Raw genomic sequence first — 12,440 nt, 5'->3', positions numbered from 1 at the left:
TCACACCTATGGAAAGCATCACATGCTAATAAAAATTGGAAAACATTAGCTCATTTCCTTATTAAACTATTTGGGGGCTTCTCTTTGCTTTTAGCAAAATGATCAAAATCCTTCAAATGTAGCAAAATCCAGGTCCACCTTTTTCCTCTCTAACTAGAGTCTTCTTTCAGTTTCTTTGTGCACAAAAGGTTTCTTTCCATCACCCTCAGGGCTTTCATAGATCCCATTTACTCTGCTTGGAAAGTTCCCCCACCTCCACGTTCTTTGTCTCTTGAGGCACAGTGAATCCCAGCCTAAATTGCTATCTCCTACAAGATTCCCTTCCTGAATTCACTTCCTCATCCCAGACAAAGTCAGGTGCTCAAAAAGCAGGTGAAAGTCACTCAGTCTTCTCTGAGTCTTTGCGAATCCATGGACTATACAGTCCATGGAATTCTCCAGGCTAGAAAACTGGAGTGAGTAGCCTTTCCCTTCTCCAGGGGGCCTTCCCAACCCAGGGATTGAACCCCATCAAAAAAACAAGTGGAGGGCCAAACCCTAGAAGCATTCCACCATATTTCACCAGCACCCCATATGGCAGACTTTGCTTCCAAGTGGTCGCTATTTGAAAGGGAGTTTGGGATTATATTATTTTGTAACTTATTTTTATGTTACACAACCAAATTGCCTTTTCCCAGAAAAAGAACACTTTGTATTGAAGGTAGGATTTTGAAGAAAAGATATCCTCCTAAATGAAATGCACTTTAATTAACATAAGCTGAATTCAGATGGTCATGTCTCATATTTCTTACTGGCATCTATTGACTGTCCTTACTGGTCATCCTACCGTATCAATCATGCATGTCTTCCTTCCGAGAATTAAGAAAAATCACAGTATAAATGGTGCTGCCAGAAGTAGAAGTCCTTGACTTGTGTGTTCATTGACAGAAAGAATAAATATGAAAATGATCTAGGCCTACTTCTGCCTAACAATTAGTATCAGTCATACAATCATATTTCTGTTTTATGGAGCCATTAGTATTATACTAACAACAGGAAGTTTGTTAATTTCTAAATGCTTTTGATGTCTGAGTCCTTTTCTCACCTAATCACAACTGGAAATAGGTATTTCTAAGATTTTATTAAGTGATAAAGTACTCAAGACTAACATTGTTTAATTCTATTTCTAACTAATTTAAGCTATTAAGAATATAAAGTTTTATCTCATCTCCATTCTCTTGACAGAGGGAATAAGCTAATAGTGTTTCCTTTTCTTTATATGTACCACAGACCTACATTTTGCCTAGTAAACTATTCAACAAAGGCCTTCAATGATTTCTCAATTGAAATTACTTTTGTGTTCAACTCTTTTTCTCATAATATCCTGTTCTGTTCCTTAATAGTATACAGCATTATTACAGTTGCATATTGGACTATAAAACATTATGACTGATCACCTTGATGGGGCAAGCCAGTCTGTTTAACATTATGTTTTTGGATCTACTGCAGTGCCTGTCTGGCAAACATTAGATGCTGAGAGAAATTTATTGAACAAACACACGAAGGCTTGAACACAAGTCAGCCAGCCAAGTGGTACCCGTGTGTGAACCTTCCATAAATCTTCCAACTCCTGTTAAGACAGATACTTCCTCCTCCATGCTCTTAGACCACATTGCATTATAACCCGCAATACTGCAGCATTGATTATGTGTGAACACTTTCATTCTCCTCTAAACAGTGAATTCATGAGGTGCGGTCTAGGCTTTCTTTCGTTTCTCTGTATCCCTCATTCCAGACACATATAATGTGCTCAATAAATGCACACATGCACACTGCACATTCAAATAAAATATAAGCCCAAGATACTGTGTACATTTTTAATGGATGTCCATATAGACATTTATTTAATCACAATCATGTATTATTTGTTTCAAAACATTCTATTCCATGAAGGAACGTCATTTGCAGCAACACTGATGGATCTAGAGATTATCATACTAAATGAAATAAGCCAAAGACAAATACCATATGATATTATTTACATGTGGGATCTAAAATATGATTCAAAGGAACTTACCTATGAAACAGAAGTGGACTCACAGACATAGAGAACAGATTTGTGGTTGCCAAGGTAGAGAGGTGGGAGAGTGAAGGACTGGGATTTGGGGATTAGCAAATTCAAACTATTGTATATAGAATGGATAAATAACAAAGTCCTATTGTATAGCACAGAGAACTCTATTCAATATTCTTTGATAAACCATCATGGAAAAGAATATGAGAAAGAATGTATATATATATATGTATGCTGCTGCTGCTAAGTCACTCCAGTCGTGTCCGACTCTGTGCAATCCCATAGACGGCAGCCCACCAGGCTCCCCCGTCCCTGGGATTCTCCAGGCAAGAGCAATGGAGTAGGTTGCCATTTCCTTCTCCAATGCATGAAAGTGAAAAGTGAAAGTGAAGTCGCTCAGTCGTGTCCGACTCTTAGCGACCCCATGGACTGCAGCCCACCAGGCTCCTCAGTCCATGGGATTTTCCAGGTAAGAGTGCTGGGGTGGGGTGCCATCACCTTCTCCAATATATATAGATAGATAGATAGACAGATATAGATATATATATATATAACTGAATCACTTTGCTGTATAAGAGAAACTAACTAACATTTTAAATCAAGTATTCTGAAGGAGATCAGCCCTGGGATTTCTTTGGAAGGAATGATGCTAAAGCTGAAACTCCGGTCACCTCATGTGAAGAGTTGACTCATTGGAAAAGACTCTGATGCTGGGAGGGATTGGGGGCAGGAGGAGAAGGGGACGACAGAGGATGAGATGGCTGGATGGCATCACTGACTCGATGGACGTGAGTCTGAGTGAACTCTGGGAGTTGGTGATGGACAGGGAGGCCTGGCATGCTGCGATTCATGGGGTCGCAAAGAGTCGGACACCACTGAGCGACTGATATGATCTGATCTGATACTTTAATAAAATAAATTTTAAGAAGATCCATTCTCTATATTCCCAGTTGCTCTCAAAGTTTCTCTCTTCTGGTTTTGAAAAAAATATTTTCTTATAGGCTTTCACCAACCTGTATTATGATGAGTCATGAATACATAAATTTTTAAAACCAAAGACTAATGACTATTATTAAAATTCAGTTTTAATGAGAATCTCTTCTGAAATTCAAATGAGTTGTTGAGGTCACATTTGAACAAGAGGCCTTCAGGTTAAAAACAATCCCAGTCTCACATCCTGAGATAAGATTAGGACTTTTCTACTGATATGTTCACTTCTCTGGCATACAACATTTTGTTCTTCCTCATAACAAGCTAATTTTTTTCACTTATTCAATATTTCATGAAAAATCTGTTTTGTATATCTTAGGCCTTGTATTATTCTATATCAATTAAGGTTTCATCAACATTTGCATTTGCAAAATGCTTTGTGTTATACGGATTAATGAATCTAATTTTCTCTTCAAAGCCTAGAGAGACAATAAATGCATAATAAACTGCATATTTTATTTCCAATCCTATATTATTCCAAGGAATAATTTCATGTATATTCATTTATATATAGCATTATTCTAAGGAAAATATAAGTATACATTTTCAGTTGAAAAAGAAGCAGATCCCTGTGGAGGAGACTTCAGTCAGTAAATCCTGATGCTTTTCACCACCACCCCTGGTCATCCCCCTATCTGTATAACATAAATGACTGTATTTCTATCCCTTGAATATCACTACATGGCTGTCGTATTCTGAAAGATCTTAAATTTTGAAAGAAAAATTGTGTGAAGAGCACAGATAAAGCATCTGTATCTCTGATATCATGTTATTCTTTAAAATATTGCAAATTAATACATCTAGTTTACTTCTCAAACAGAAAGGATGAAGTATATCTCTCCTATGTATTTTATTTTCATGGATTAATAGTTTCATAAGTGACACAAAACCTACCTACTAGGAGGAAAAAATTTCTTCTTGGAAAAATAAATACCCACTCTTTCTGAAGACCTAAACCCAGACAAAATCCAGGTTTAGCACACCACATTGTATTACCCTAAATGTTTGATCCTTCGTGTCTTGCCAAAGAATTCATATATTACTTACTTTTCCCTTAGGACTCAGGCTTATTTTCACTTAATATGTGTCTATTTCTTTATCTGTAAAGGTTCAAAGGAATTAGATTTTAAATTTCCATTTCAAAATACTGAAGTTTAGGACAACAATTACCATACACAACATGAGCCAGGAATCATGTATTGAATATATGTAATGATTAGTGTGATGTGTCTGCGTTGTTGGGGACCCCCTGTTATTGCTCACTGAAGCCAGAGATAATCTAACTGATGATCTGTGCTGTATCCTCCCTAAACCGTCAAAAACTGCTGCACCAGCATCTCACACACACACTCTGCAAACGCTGACACTGCACGCAGCCTCTAAATTTGGTGCCTTAGGAAACAGAGGAGCCAACCTGGTCTACGATGTCGTTGACTTTGTCCCGCTCACAGTCCAGGATGACACGCCGCTCCTTTTTTAGCTCCAGATCCTGGAAGAGGGAGCGGTAAGTCTCATCTTTCTTGTCGTTGTTAATGTTCCCCACATTGATGGCAGTCACTTGCCACTTCTTCTCGGCGGCAGAATCCAGCACGGCCTGCAGGGTGGACAAGCCTAGGAAGGCAGAGAGACGTGGGGCCTGATGAGGAGGCTGGAAAAACGCAGAACCGCGCTGGGAAACTGACAGCAAATATATTTTGAAGGTTGATATTTTTGTGCAATTAAGGGGATACTGACACCTCTAAAAAGCTACAGCTAAAATCCTTATCAACATCCACTTATTTCCACTTTACATCAACAGCTCTTTCCTCTAACTGCCATTGTTTTGATGAAAAGAGTCATAGCTTGAAGAAAAACCACACCCCTTTCTTTCAGCCCCCTTTTCCCAACTGTCTTCCTCTGAATAGTACCAAAGTGTGATTTTTTTTTTTTTAATACTTTGGGGTTTTGTTTTGTCTTGTTTTGGCCAAACTGAGCAGCATGTGAGATCTTAGTTCTCCTAAGAGGGTTTGAACCTGCACCCTGGGCAGTCTATAAAAGCACACAGTCCCAACCACAGGACTGCCTGGGAATTCCCTCTCTCTGTTTCACTGTTGTTGTTGTTGGGTTACTTGTTTTTGCTTTAAGTTTTTTTTTTTTTTTAATGTGGATCATTTCTAAAGTCTTTATCTAATTAGTTACAATATTGCTTCTGTTGTTTATATTCTGGTTTTTTTCTTTTGGCTTCAAGGCATGTGTAGTCTTAGCTCCCTGACCACATATTTAACCCACATTCCCTGCATTGGAAGGTGAAGTCTTGACCACTGGGACTGGGGAAGTCTCTATCTCTGGCTTTAACAAAATAAAAAGACATTCCATTCTTTCTTGTACACAAAAGTAATATTTGTTTATCTATGGCACTCTATTTCACATTATTATCCTGAAGAGTCTGAGTCTGTTTTCAGTGAGATTAGTCTATGTGGGTCTCTGTGACCCTAAAAGCCAGTCATCTCTGAGGCTCTATTTCTTCCTATCATTTTCCAGTTAGCAGTTATTATTTTCTTCCTCAGCCTTCTGTTATATCATTTTGTGTGTGTGTTATTGGGACTAACGATGCAGAAATTACATGTTCACCTCTTAAGCAGATGGGCAGCCAGCTTTCTCACACATATAAGTTATATTTACTCAACTTCCAAAAGGTGAGACCACTCTGCTAATAGTAACCGCTTATAGCATCATACAACTTAGAAAATGTATTTTTATTTTTTACTTGTTCACACATTACCTCATATGTAGAATTTGGAGGAGGAACACTTTGGGAATGTCTTTCTTAAAGTTAATTCTGCCATTTAACATTTGTAAAACCAGTATATAAATGTGTCTTTCATGTTACTTCAACTCTTCACAGCCAACACAAATTCAGCACTTCTACAAAGAGCTTAATGAACAATAAAAATCAAGGCTCCAAAAAGAATTCAGGTCTCCTCACATCATCTTCCTTATTCCAGACAGACAAGACTATTGATCCTCTTTTATCCATAGAATGTGGGACTTACCCAATTTAATCACATGACTAAAAGCTTTATTCATGTACTGAACTTTATGTAAATCTATTTACCACAACAAAACAATCTTGTTGAAAATTACCTGATCCTGGAAAATATTGTTAAAGTTTTTACTGATTCTATACTGGCCAAGGATATTTAAGAAGGATCTAGAACATCTTGTTACACCATAAAGCAAGGAAACTCTGCAAAACTACCAGCACTGGGTCAAAGACTCAGAAACCAATTTGAGAAGAATCACTTTAAATAAAGATGAGGCAATGTGAACATCAGTAAGAATAATATCTACAAAATACTTAAATATATACATTTTTAAATCCATAAATTAGCAATGACAGTTAATAAAAACATGTTATTGAAAGATGCCATTTGATGGCTTTTTGAAAGGAGCCAAGTAATTATTTTGAAAACTGGTCAATAAAGGAAAATAAACAAGCTTTTTTCCTGCCTTTCCTATATGAACTCTACTCAGGGTGATAATTAAGGGGGGTTTTTCTTTTTGGAAAAAACTCCAGCTAATAAATGATGAAATAATACAGATTCAGAATTATAACCAATCTTGCAACACCAAGTGAATTAATGAATCAAGACAACAATGGTTAACTAATGCTAAAAACACAAAAAGAGAGAGAAGATGGCCAGAAGTTACCTTTCAAATGGGGATACTCAATATCACCTATGCAGTATTCACGCCAAAAAAGCTAATGTGAACCTCAACAAGCATCTAGATCTAATTATCCATTTATTAAGAATAAAGGCAATGTGTTAAATGCCACAGTGGTGCAATCATCAAATTCAAGACTGTGGGAATCTTTTCAAGAAAATTAGAGATACCAAGGGAACATTTCATGCAAAGATGGGGACAATAAAGGACAGAAACATTATGGACCTAAAAGAAGCAGAAGATACTAAGAAGAGAGGGGAAGAATACACAGAAAAACTATACAAAAAGGATCTTAATGACCCAGATAATCACGCTGGTGTGTTCACTCACCTAGAACCAGACATTCTGGAGTGCAAAGTCAAGTGGGCCTTAGGAAGCATAACTATGAACAAAGCTAGTGGAGGTGATGGAATTGCAGCTGAGCTATTTCAAATCCTAAAAGATGATGCTGTGAAAGTGCTGCACACGTATTTTGCAATATGCCAGCAAATTTGGAAAATTCAGCAGTGGCCACAGGACTGGAAAAGGTCAGTTTTCATTCCAATTCCAAAGACAGGCAATGCCAAAGAATGTGTAAACTACCATAAAATTGCAGTCATCTCACACACTAGCAAAGTAATGCTCAAAATTCTGCAAGCTAGGCTTCAACAGTACATGAACTGGGAACTTCCAGATGCTCAAGCTGGATTTAGAAAAGGAAGAGAAACCAGAGATCAAATTGCCAATATCCACTGGATCATGGAAAAAACAGCAGAACTACAGAAAAACATCTACTTCTGCTTCACTGGGGCTTCTCTGATAGCTCAGTTGGTAAAGAATCTGCCTGCAAAAAAGGAGATCTTGGTTCAATTCCTGGGAGGGGAAGATCCGCTAGAGAAGGGATAGGCTATCCACTCCAGTATTCTTGGGCTTCCCTTGTGCCTCAGCTGGTAAAGAATCTACCTACAATGTGGGAAACCTGGGTTCGATTCCTGGGTTGGGAAGGTCCCCTGGAGAAGGGAAAGGCTATTCACTCTGGTATTCTGTCTTAGAGAATTCCATGGATTGTATAGTCCATGGGGTTGCAAAGAGACAGACAGGACTGAGCAACTTTCACGTTCACGCTTCATTGACTACTCTAAAGCTTTGATTGTGTGGATCACAACAAACTGTGGAAAATTCTTCAACAGATGGGAATATCAGATCTTACCTGTCTCCTGAGATACCCATATGCAGGTCAAGAAACAAAAATTAGAACCAGACATGGGACAATGGACTGGGTTCCAAACTGGGAAAAGAGTATGCCAAGGCTGTATATTGCCACCCTGCATATTTAACCTATATGCAAGCACATTATACAAAATGCCAGGCTAGATGAAGCACAAGCTGGAATCAAGATTGCTGGGAGAAATATCAACAACCTAAGATATGCAGATGACACCACACTATGGCAGAAAGCAAAGAGAAACTAAAGAGACTTTTGATGAAAGTGAAAGAGGAGAGTGAAAGTGCTGCCTTAAAACTCAACATTCAAAAAACTAAGGTCATGGCATCCTGTCCCATTACTTCATGGCAAATAGATGGGGGTTTCAATGGAAACAGTGAGAGACTTTATTTTCTTGGGCTCCAAAATCACTGCAGATGGTGACTGCAGCCATGAAACTAAAACACACTTGCTTCTTGGAAGAAAAGCTATGGCAAAGCTAGACAGCATATTAAAAAGCAGAGACATTAGTTTTCTGACAGAGGTAAGTATAGTCAAAGCTATGATTGTTCCAGTAGTCATGCATAGATGTGAGATTTGGACATAAAGAAAGCTGAGCACTGAAGAATTGATGCTTTTGAAACTGTGGTGTTGAAGAAGACTCTTGAAAGCCCCTTGGACTGCAAGATCACACCAGTCAATGCTAAAGGAAATCAGTCCTGAATATTCATTGGAAGGACTGATGCTGAAGCTGAACCACCAACGCTTTGGCCACCTCATGTGAAAAACTGGCTCATTGTAAGACCCTGATGCTGGGAATAATTGAAAGCAGGAGGAGAAGGGATGACAGAGAATGAGCTGGCATCACCAACTCAACTGACATGCATTTGAGCAAGCACCTGGAGACAGTGAAGGACAGGGAAGGCTGTCATGCTGTAGTTCATGGGGTCACAAAGAGTGGGACATGACTGAGCGACTGAACTGACTGACAGACTGTGGGGAAACTATATCACCTTACAAAGGGTTAAGATATATGTTAACCAACTGGATATATGGGGCTCATTTTTATCCTGATTCAAACTGTGAAAAAAGCAGATGATGTTAGAAACAAATTAATGTTAACTTGCCTATATATGATAATAATACTGTGGTTATATTTAAACCAAGAGAATTATTCTTTCAAAGTACAAACTGAAATATTTACAGATGAAATAACAGGATGTGAAGTATCTGCTTGAAAATAATGGTGAGAGGCAGAAGGACAGAGATAAAATGACATTCCTCTTATCAGTCATTAATAAAGTTGGCTTAAGGGTCCTGGAGGGTCTCCATATTATTCTGTCCTTATTGTTATTTAAAATATTTCTTAATGAAAATTAAAAATAATTTACTTCCATTTCAAATTGAAAAGTAGGATCATAAATTAAACTTAAAATGAATTATGTGGAGTTTTGTGGCAAAACAACAAACTCAGTTTCCTCCATTTGGTCTTGTAACAACAATAAAAACAAAATTAAACAAGATTTTCTCAAGGGATAATTTAAACAGGGACTACATGCCATTGTAAAAAATATATTAATGAAGATTTCTTTTGAAAAATTCAGGGATCACCTATGATTTCCATTCACTGTAAATAAATAGCCAGGTTTCCCAGATGGCACAGTAGTAAAGAATCACCTGCCAATGCAGGAAGCACAAGAGACACAATCCTTCCAGGATTCAAGTCCTTTTCTTGATTTTCATCATCAGTGAGGACAGTACCACCATTGCTCATCAGAATCAATTCGATAGCTATTAATGTGCTTGAAAATAGTTATTAAGTTCTTCAGTTTTCTTTTCTAGTAGGGGAAAAAAAGCTAATTTTCTAAACTTTTTCCACTGTCAAGGTCCTACCTTTTCACATTCCAATCATTATATGACTCTGCTTTGTCACCTCTTTAAAAACTACATATCAGTTTTACATAACATATGCATGTGTATGCACTAAGTCACTCCAGTACTGTCTGACTCTTTGTGACCCTATGGACTGTAGCTCTCTAGGCTCCTCTGCTGCTGCTGCTGCTGCTAAGTCACTTCAGTCGTGTCCAACTCTGTGCAACCCCATAGATGGGAGCCCACCAGGCTCCGCCGTACCTGGGATTCTCCAGGCAAGAACACTGGAGTGGGTTGCCATTTCCTTCTCCAATGCGTGAAAGTGAAAAGTGAAAGTGAAGTCGCTCAGTCGTGTCCGACTCTTAGCAACCCCATGGACTGTAGCACACCAGGGTCCTCAGTCCATTGAATTCTCCAGGCAAGAATACTAGAGTGGCTTGCCCTGCCCTCCTCCAGGGGATCTTCTAGACCCATGGATCAAACTTGCGTCTCCTGCATCTCAGGCTGGTTCTTTACCTTCGAGCCACCAGGGAAACCCACACATACGTATATTTCTTTCCTTTTGGACTTTCTTCCCATTCAGGTCACCACAGAGCACTGAGTAAGTTCCCTGTACTATACAGTAGGTTGCCTTCAGTTATCTATTTTATACATAATATCAATAGTGTATATGTGTCAATCCCAGTCTCCCTATTCATTTCATATCCCTCTTTTTTCCCTTAGTATAAATATGTTTGTTCTCTACATCTATGTCTCTATTTCTGCTTTGCAAGTAAGATCATCTATACCATTTTTATAGATTCCACAGGCATTAATATACAGTATTTGTTTTCCTCTTTCTGACTTACTTCACTCTGTTTGACAGCCTCTGTGATGACCTAAATGGGAAGGAAACCCAAAAGAAGAGGGAATGTATGTGACTGTAAAGCTGATTCACTTTGCTGCACAGCATAAACTGACACAACATTGTAAAACAACTATACTCCAAAAAGAAAAATATGAAACCCACATAACCCACGACCTCTCTTTAAATACATTATTTTGCCTTTTTATACTTAGTATTTGAAGCTATTATATACATGCACAGATAAAAATTCTCTTTTTGCACACCTTAAATAATCATATGGGTGGTGATCTATGTTATAGATTGTCATATAGCACTTATACATAAGCTTCCTTTCTTCTAGGCAATAAATTACTTCATGTTGTTTTCATTTATTATGAAGTTTACCACATACTAAATTATAATTTCAAATAGTGATATTCTTAATATTCTGTCTTATCCACCATGAGGCTTCCCTGGTGGCTCAGTGGAAAAGAAGCCCCAGCCAATGCAAGAGACACAAGAGATGTGGTTTCAATCCCTGGGCCAGAAAGATCCCTTGGAAGAGGAAATGTCAACCCACTCCAGTATTCTTGCCTGGAGAATCCCATGGGCAATGGAGCCTGGTAGGCTACAGTCTGAAGGGTTGCAAAGAGATGCACATAACAGCAACTAAACATGCCCGCACACCTATCAACCAACATATATAACAAGACATTTTAAATGTAAATGCCAATATTCTAAACCTAACATTTACTGTCAGATCACCTTGTCCAAAATATGGAGATGATATATAAAATCAATAAAGATGCATTTAAAGAAATGGCTGAATCAAACTCATCCATTTAATGTATCAAAAATAACACAGTTGTGCAGATTCTGTTATTAAAACTCTCAGAATTAATATTCTGTAACCTCTAAAACCCCCCAAAATACATCCATTTATTGATGCTAAACTGCCCAGATGGTACAACATCAGAAATGAATTTAGTTTCATCAGAAGACATGGAAGAATATTCAATCATCTCCTAAGAACAGACAGAAATAATTCACGAACTGTGGGCTGATCTGTCCCATATTTTGAAAGGCTGATGTCCCAGCCTTATTAATCCATATTTCAGAGTTGTTTTTTGAGTAATAGTTACTGATTCTCATCAGGCACTCTATCTATCAGATCTAATCCCTTAAATCTATTTTTCACTTCCACTGTGTAATCATAAGGGATATGATTTAGGTCATACCTGAATGGTCTAGTGGTTCTGCCTCTTGAGAAACCTATAGGCAGGTCAGGAAGCAACAGTTAGAACTGGATATGGAACAACAGACTGGTTCCAAATAGGAAAAGGAGTACGTCAAGGCTGTATATTGTCACCCTGCTTATTTAACTTCTATGCAGAGTACATCATGAGAAACACTGGGCTGGAAGAAGCACAAGTTGGAATCAAGATTGCCTGGAGAAATATCAATAACCTCAGATATGCAGATGACACCACCCTTATGGCAGAAAGTGAAGAGGAACTAAAAACCTCTTGATGAAAGTGAAAGTGGAGAGTGAAAAAGTTGGCTTAAAGCTCAACATTCAGAAAACGAAGATCATGGCATCTGGTCTGATCACTTCATGGCAAATAGATGGGGAAACAGTGGAAACAGTGTCAGACTTTATTTTCTTGGGCTCCAAAATCACTGCAGATGGTGACTGCAGCCATGAAATTAAAAGACACTTACTCCTTGGAAGGAAAGTTATGACCAACCTAGATAGCACATTCAAAAGCAGAGACATTACTTTGCCAACAAAGGTCTGTCTAGTCAAGGCT

General features: G+C 38.1%; 1 protein-coding gene across 3 annotated transcripts in view; it reads right to left on the bottom strand.

Moving 5' to 3' along the window:
* GRIA2 (glutamate receptor, ionotropic, AMPA 2) overlaps positions 1–12,440 on the bottom strand; it is a 188,428-nt gene that overhangs the window by 75,060 nt on the left and 100,928 nt on the right. For all 3 annotated transcript variants that reach the window (XM_010836073.1, XM_010836074.1, XM_010836072.1), the window contains exon 4: positions 4,458–4,654. In XM_010836073.1, the coding sequence (XP_010834375.1) occupies positions 4,458–4,654 (197 nt within the window). The remainder of the gene's footprint in view (positions 1–4,457; positions 4,655–12,440) is intronic.

This window comes from Bison bison, unplaced genomic scaffold (genome assembly GCF_000754665.1).
Source record: "Bison bison bison isolate TAMUID 2011002044 unplaced genomic scaffold, Bison_UMD1.0 scf7180017864060, whole genome shotgun sequence".
Classification (NCBI taxonomy): domain Eukaryota; kingdom Metazoa; phylum Chordata; class Mammalia; order Artiodactyla; family Bovidae; genus Bison; species Bison bison.
This window is presented reverse-complemented; position numbering and strand designations above follow the sequence as displayed.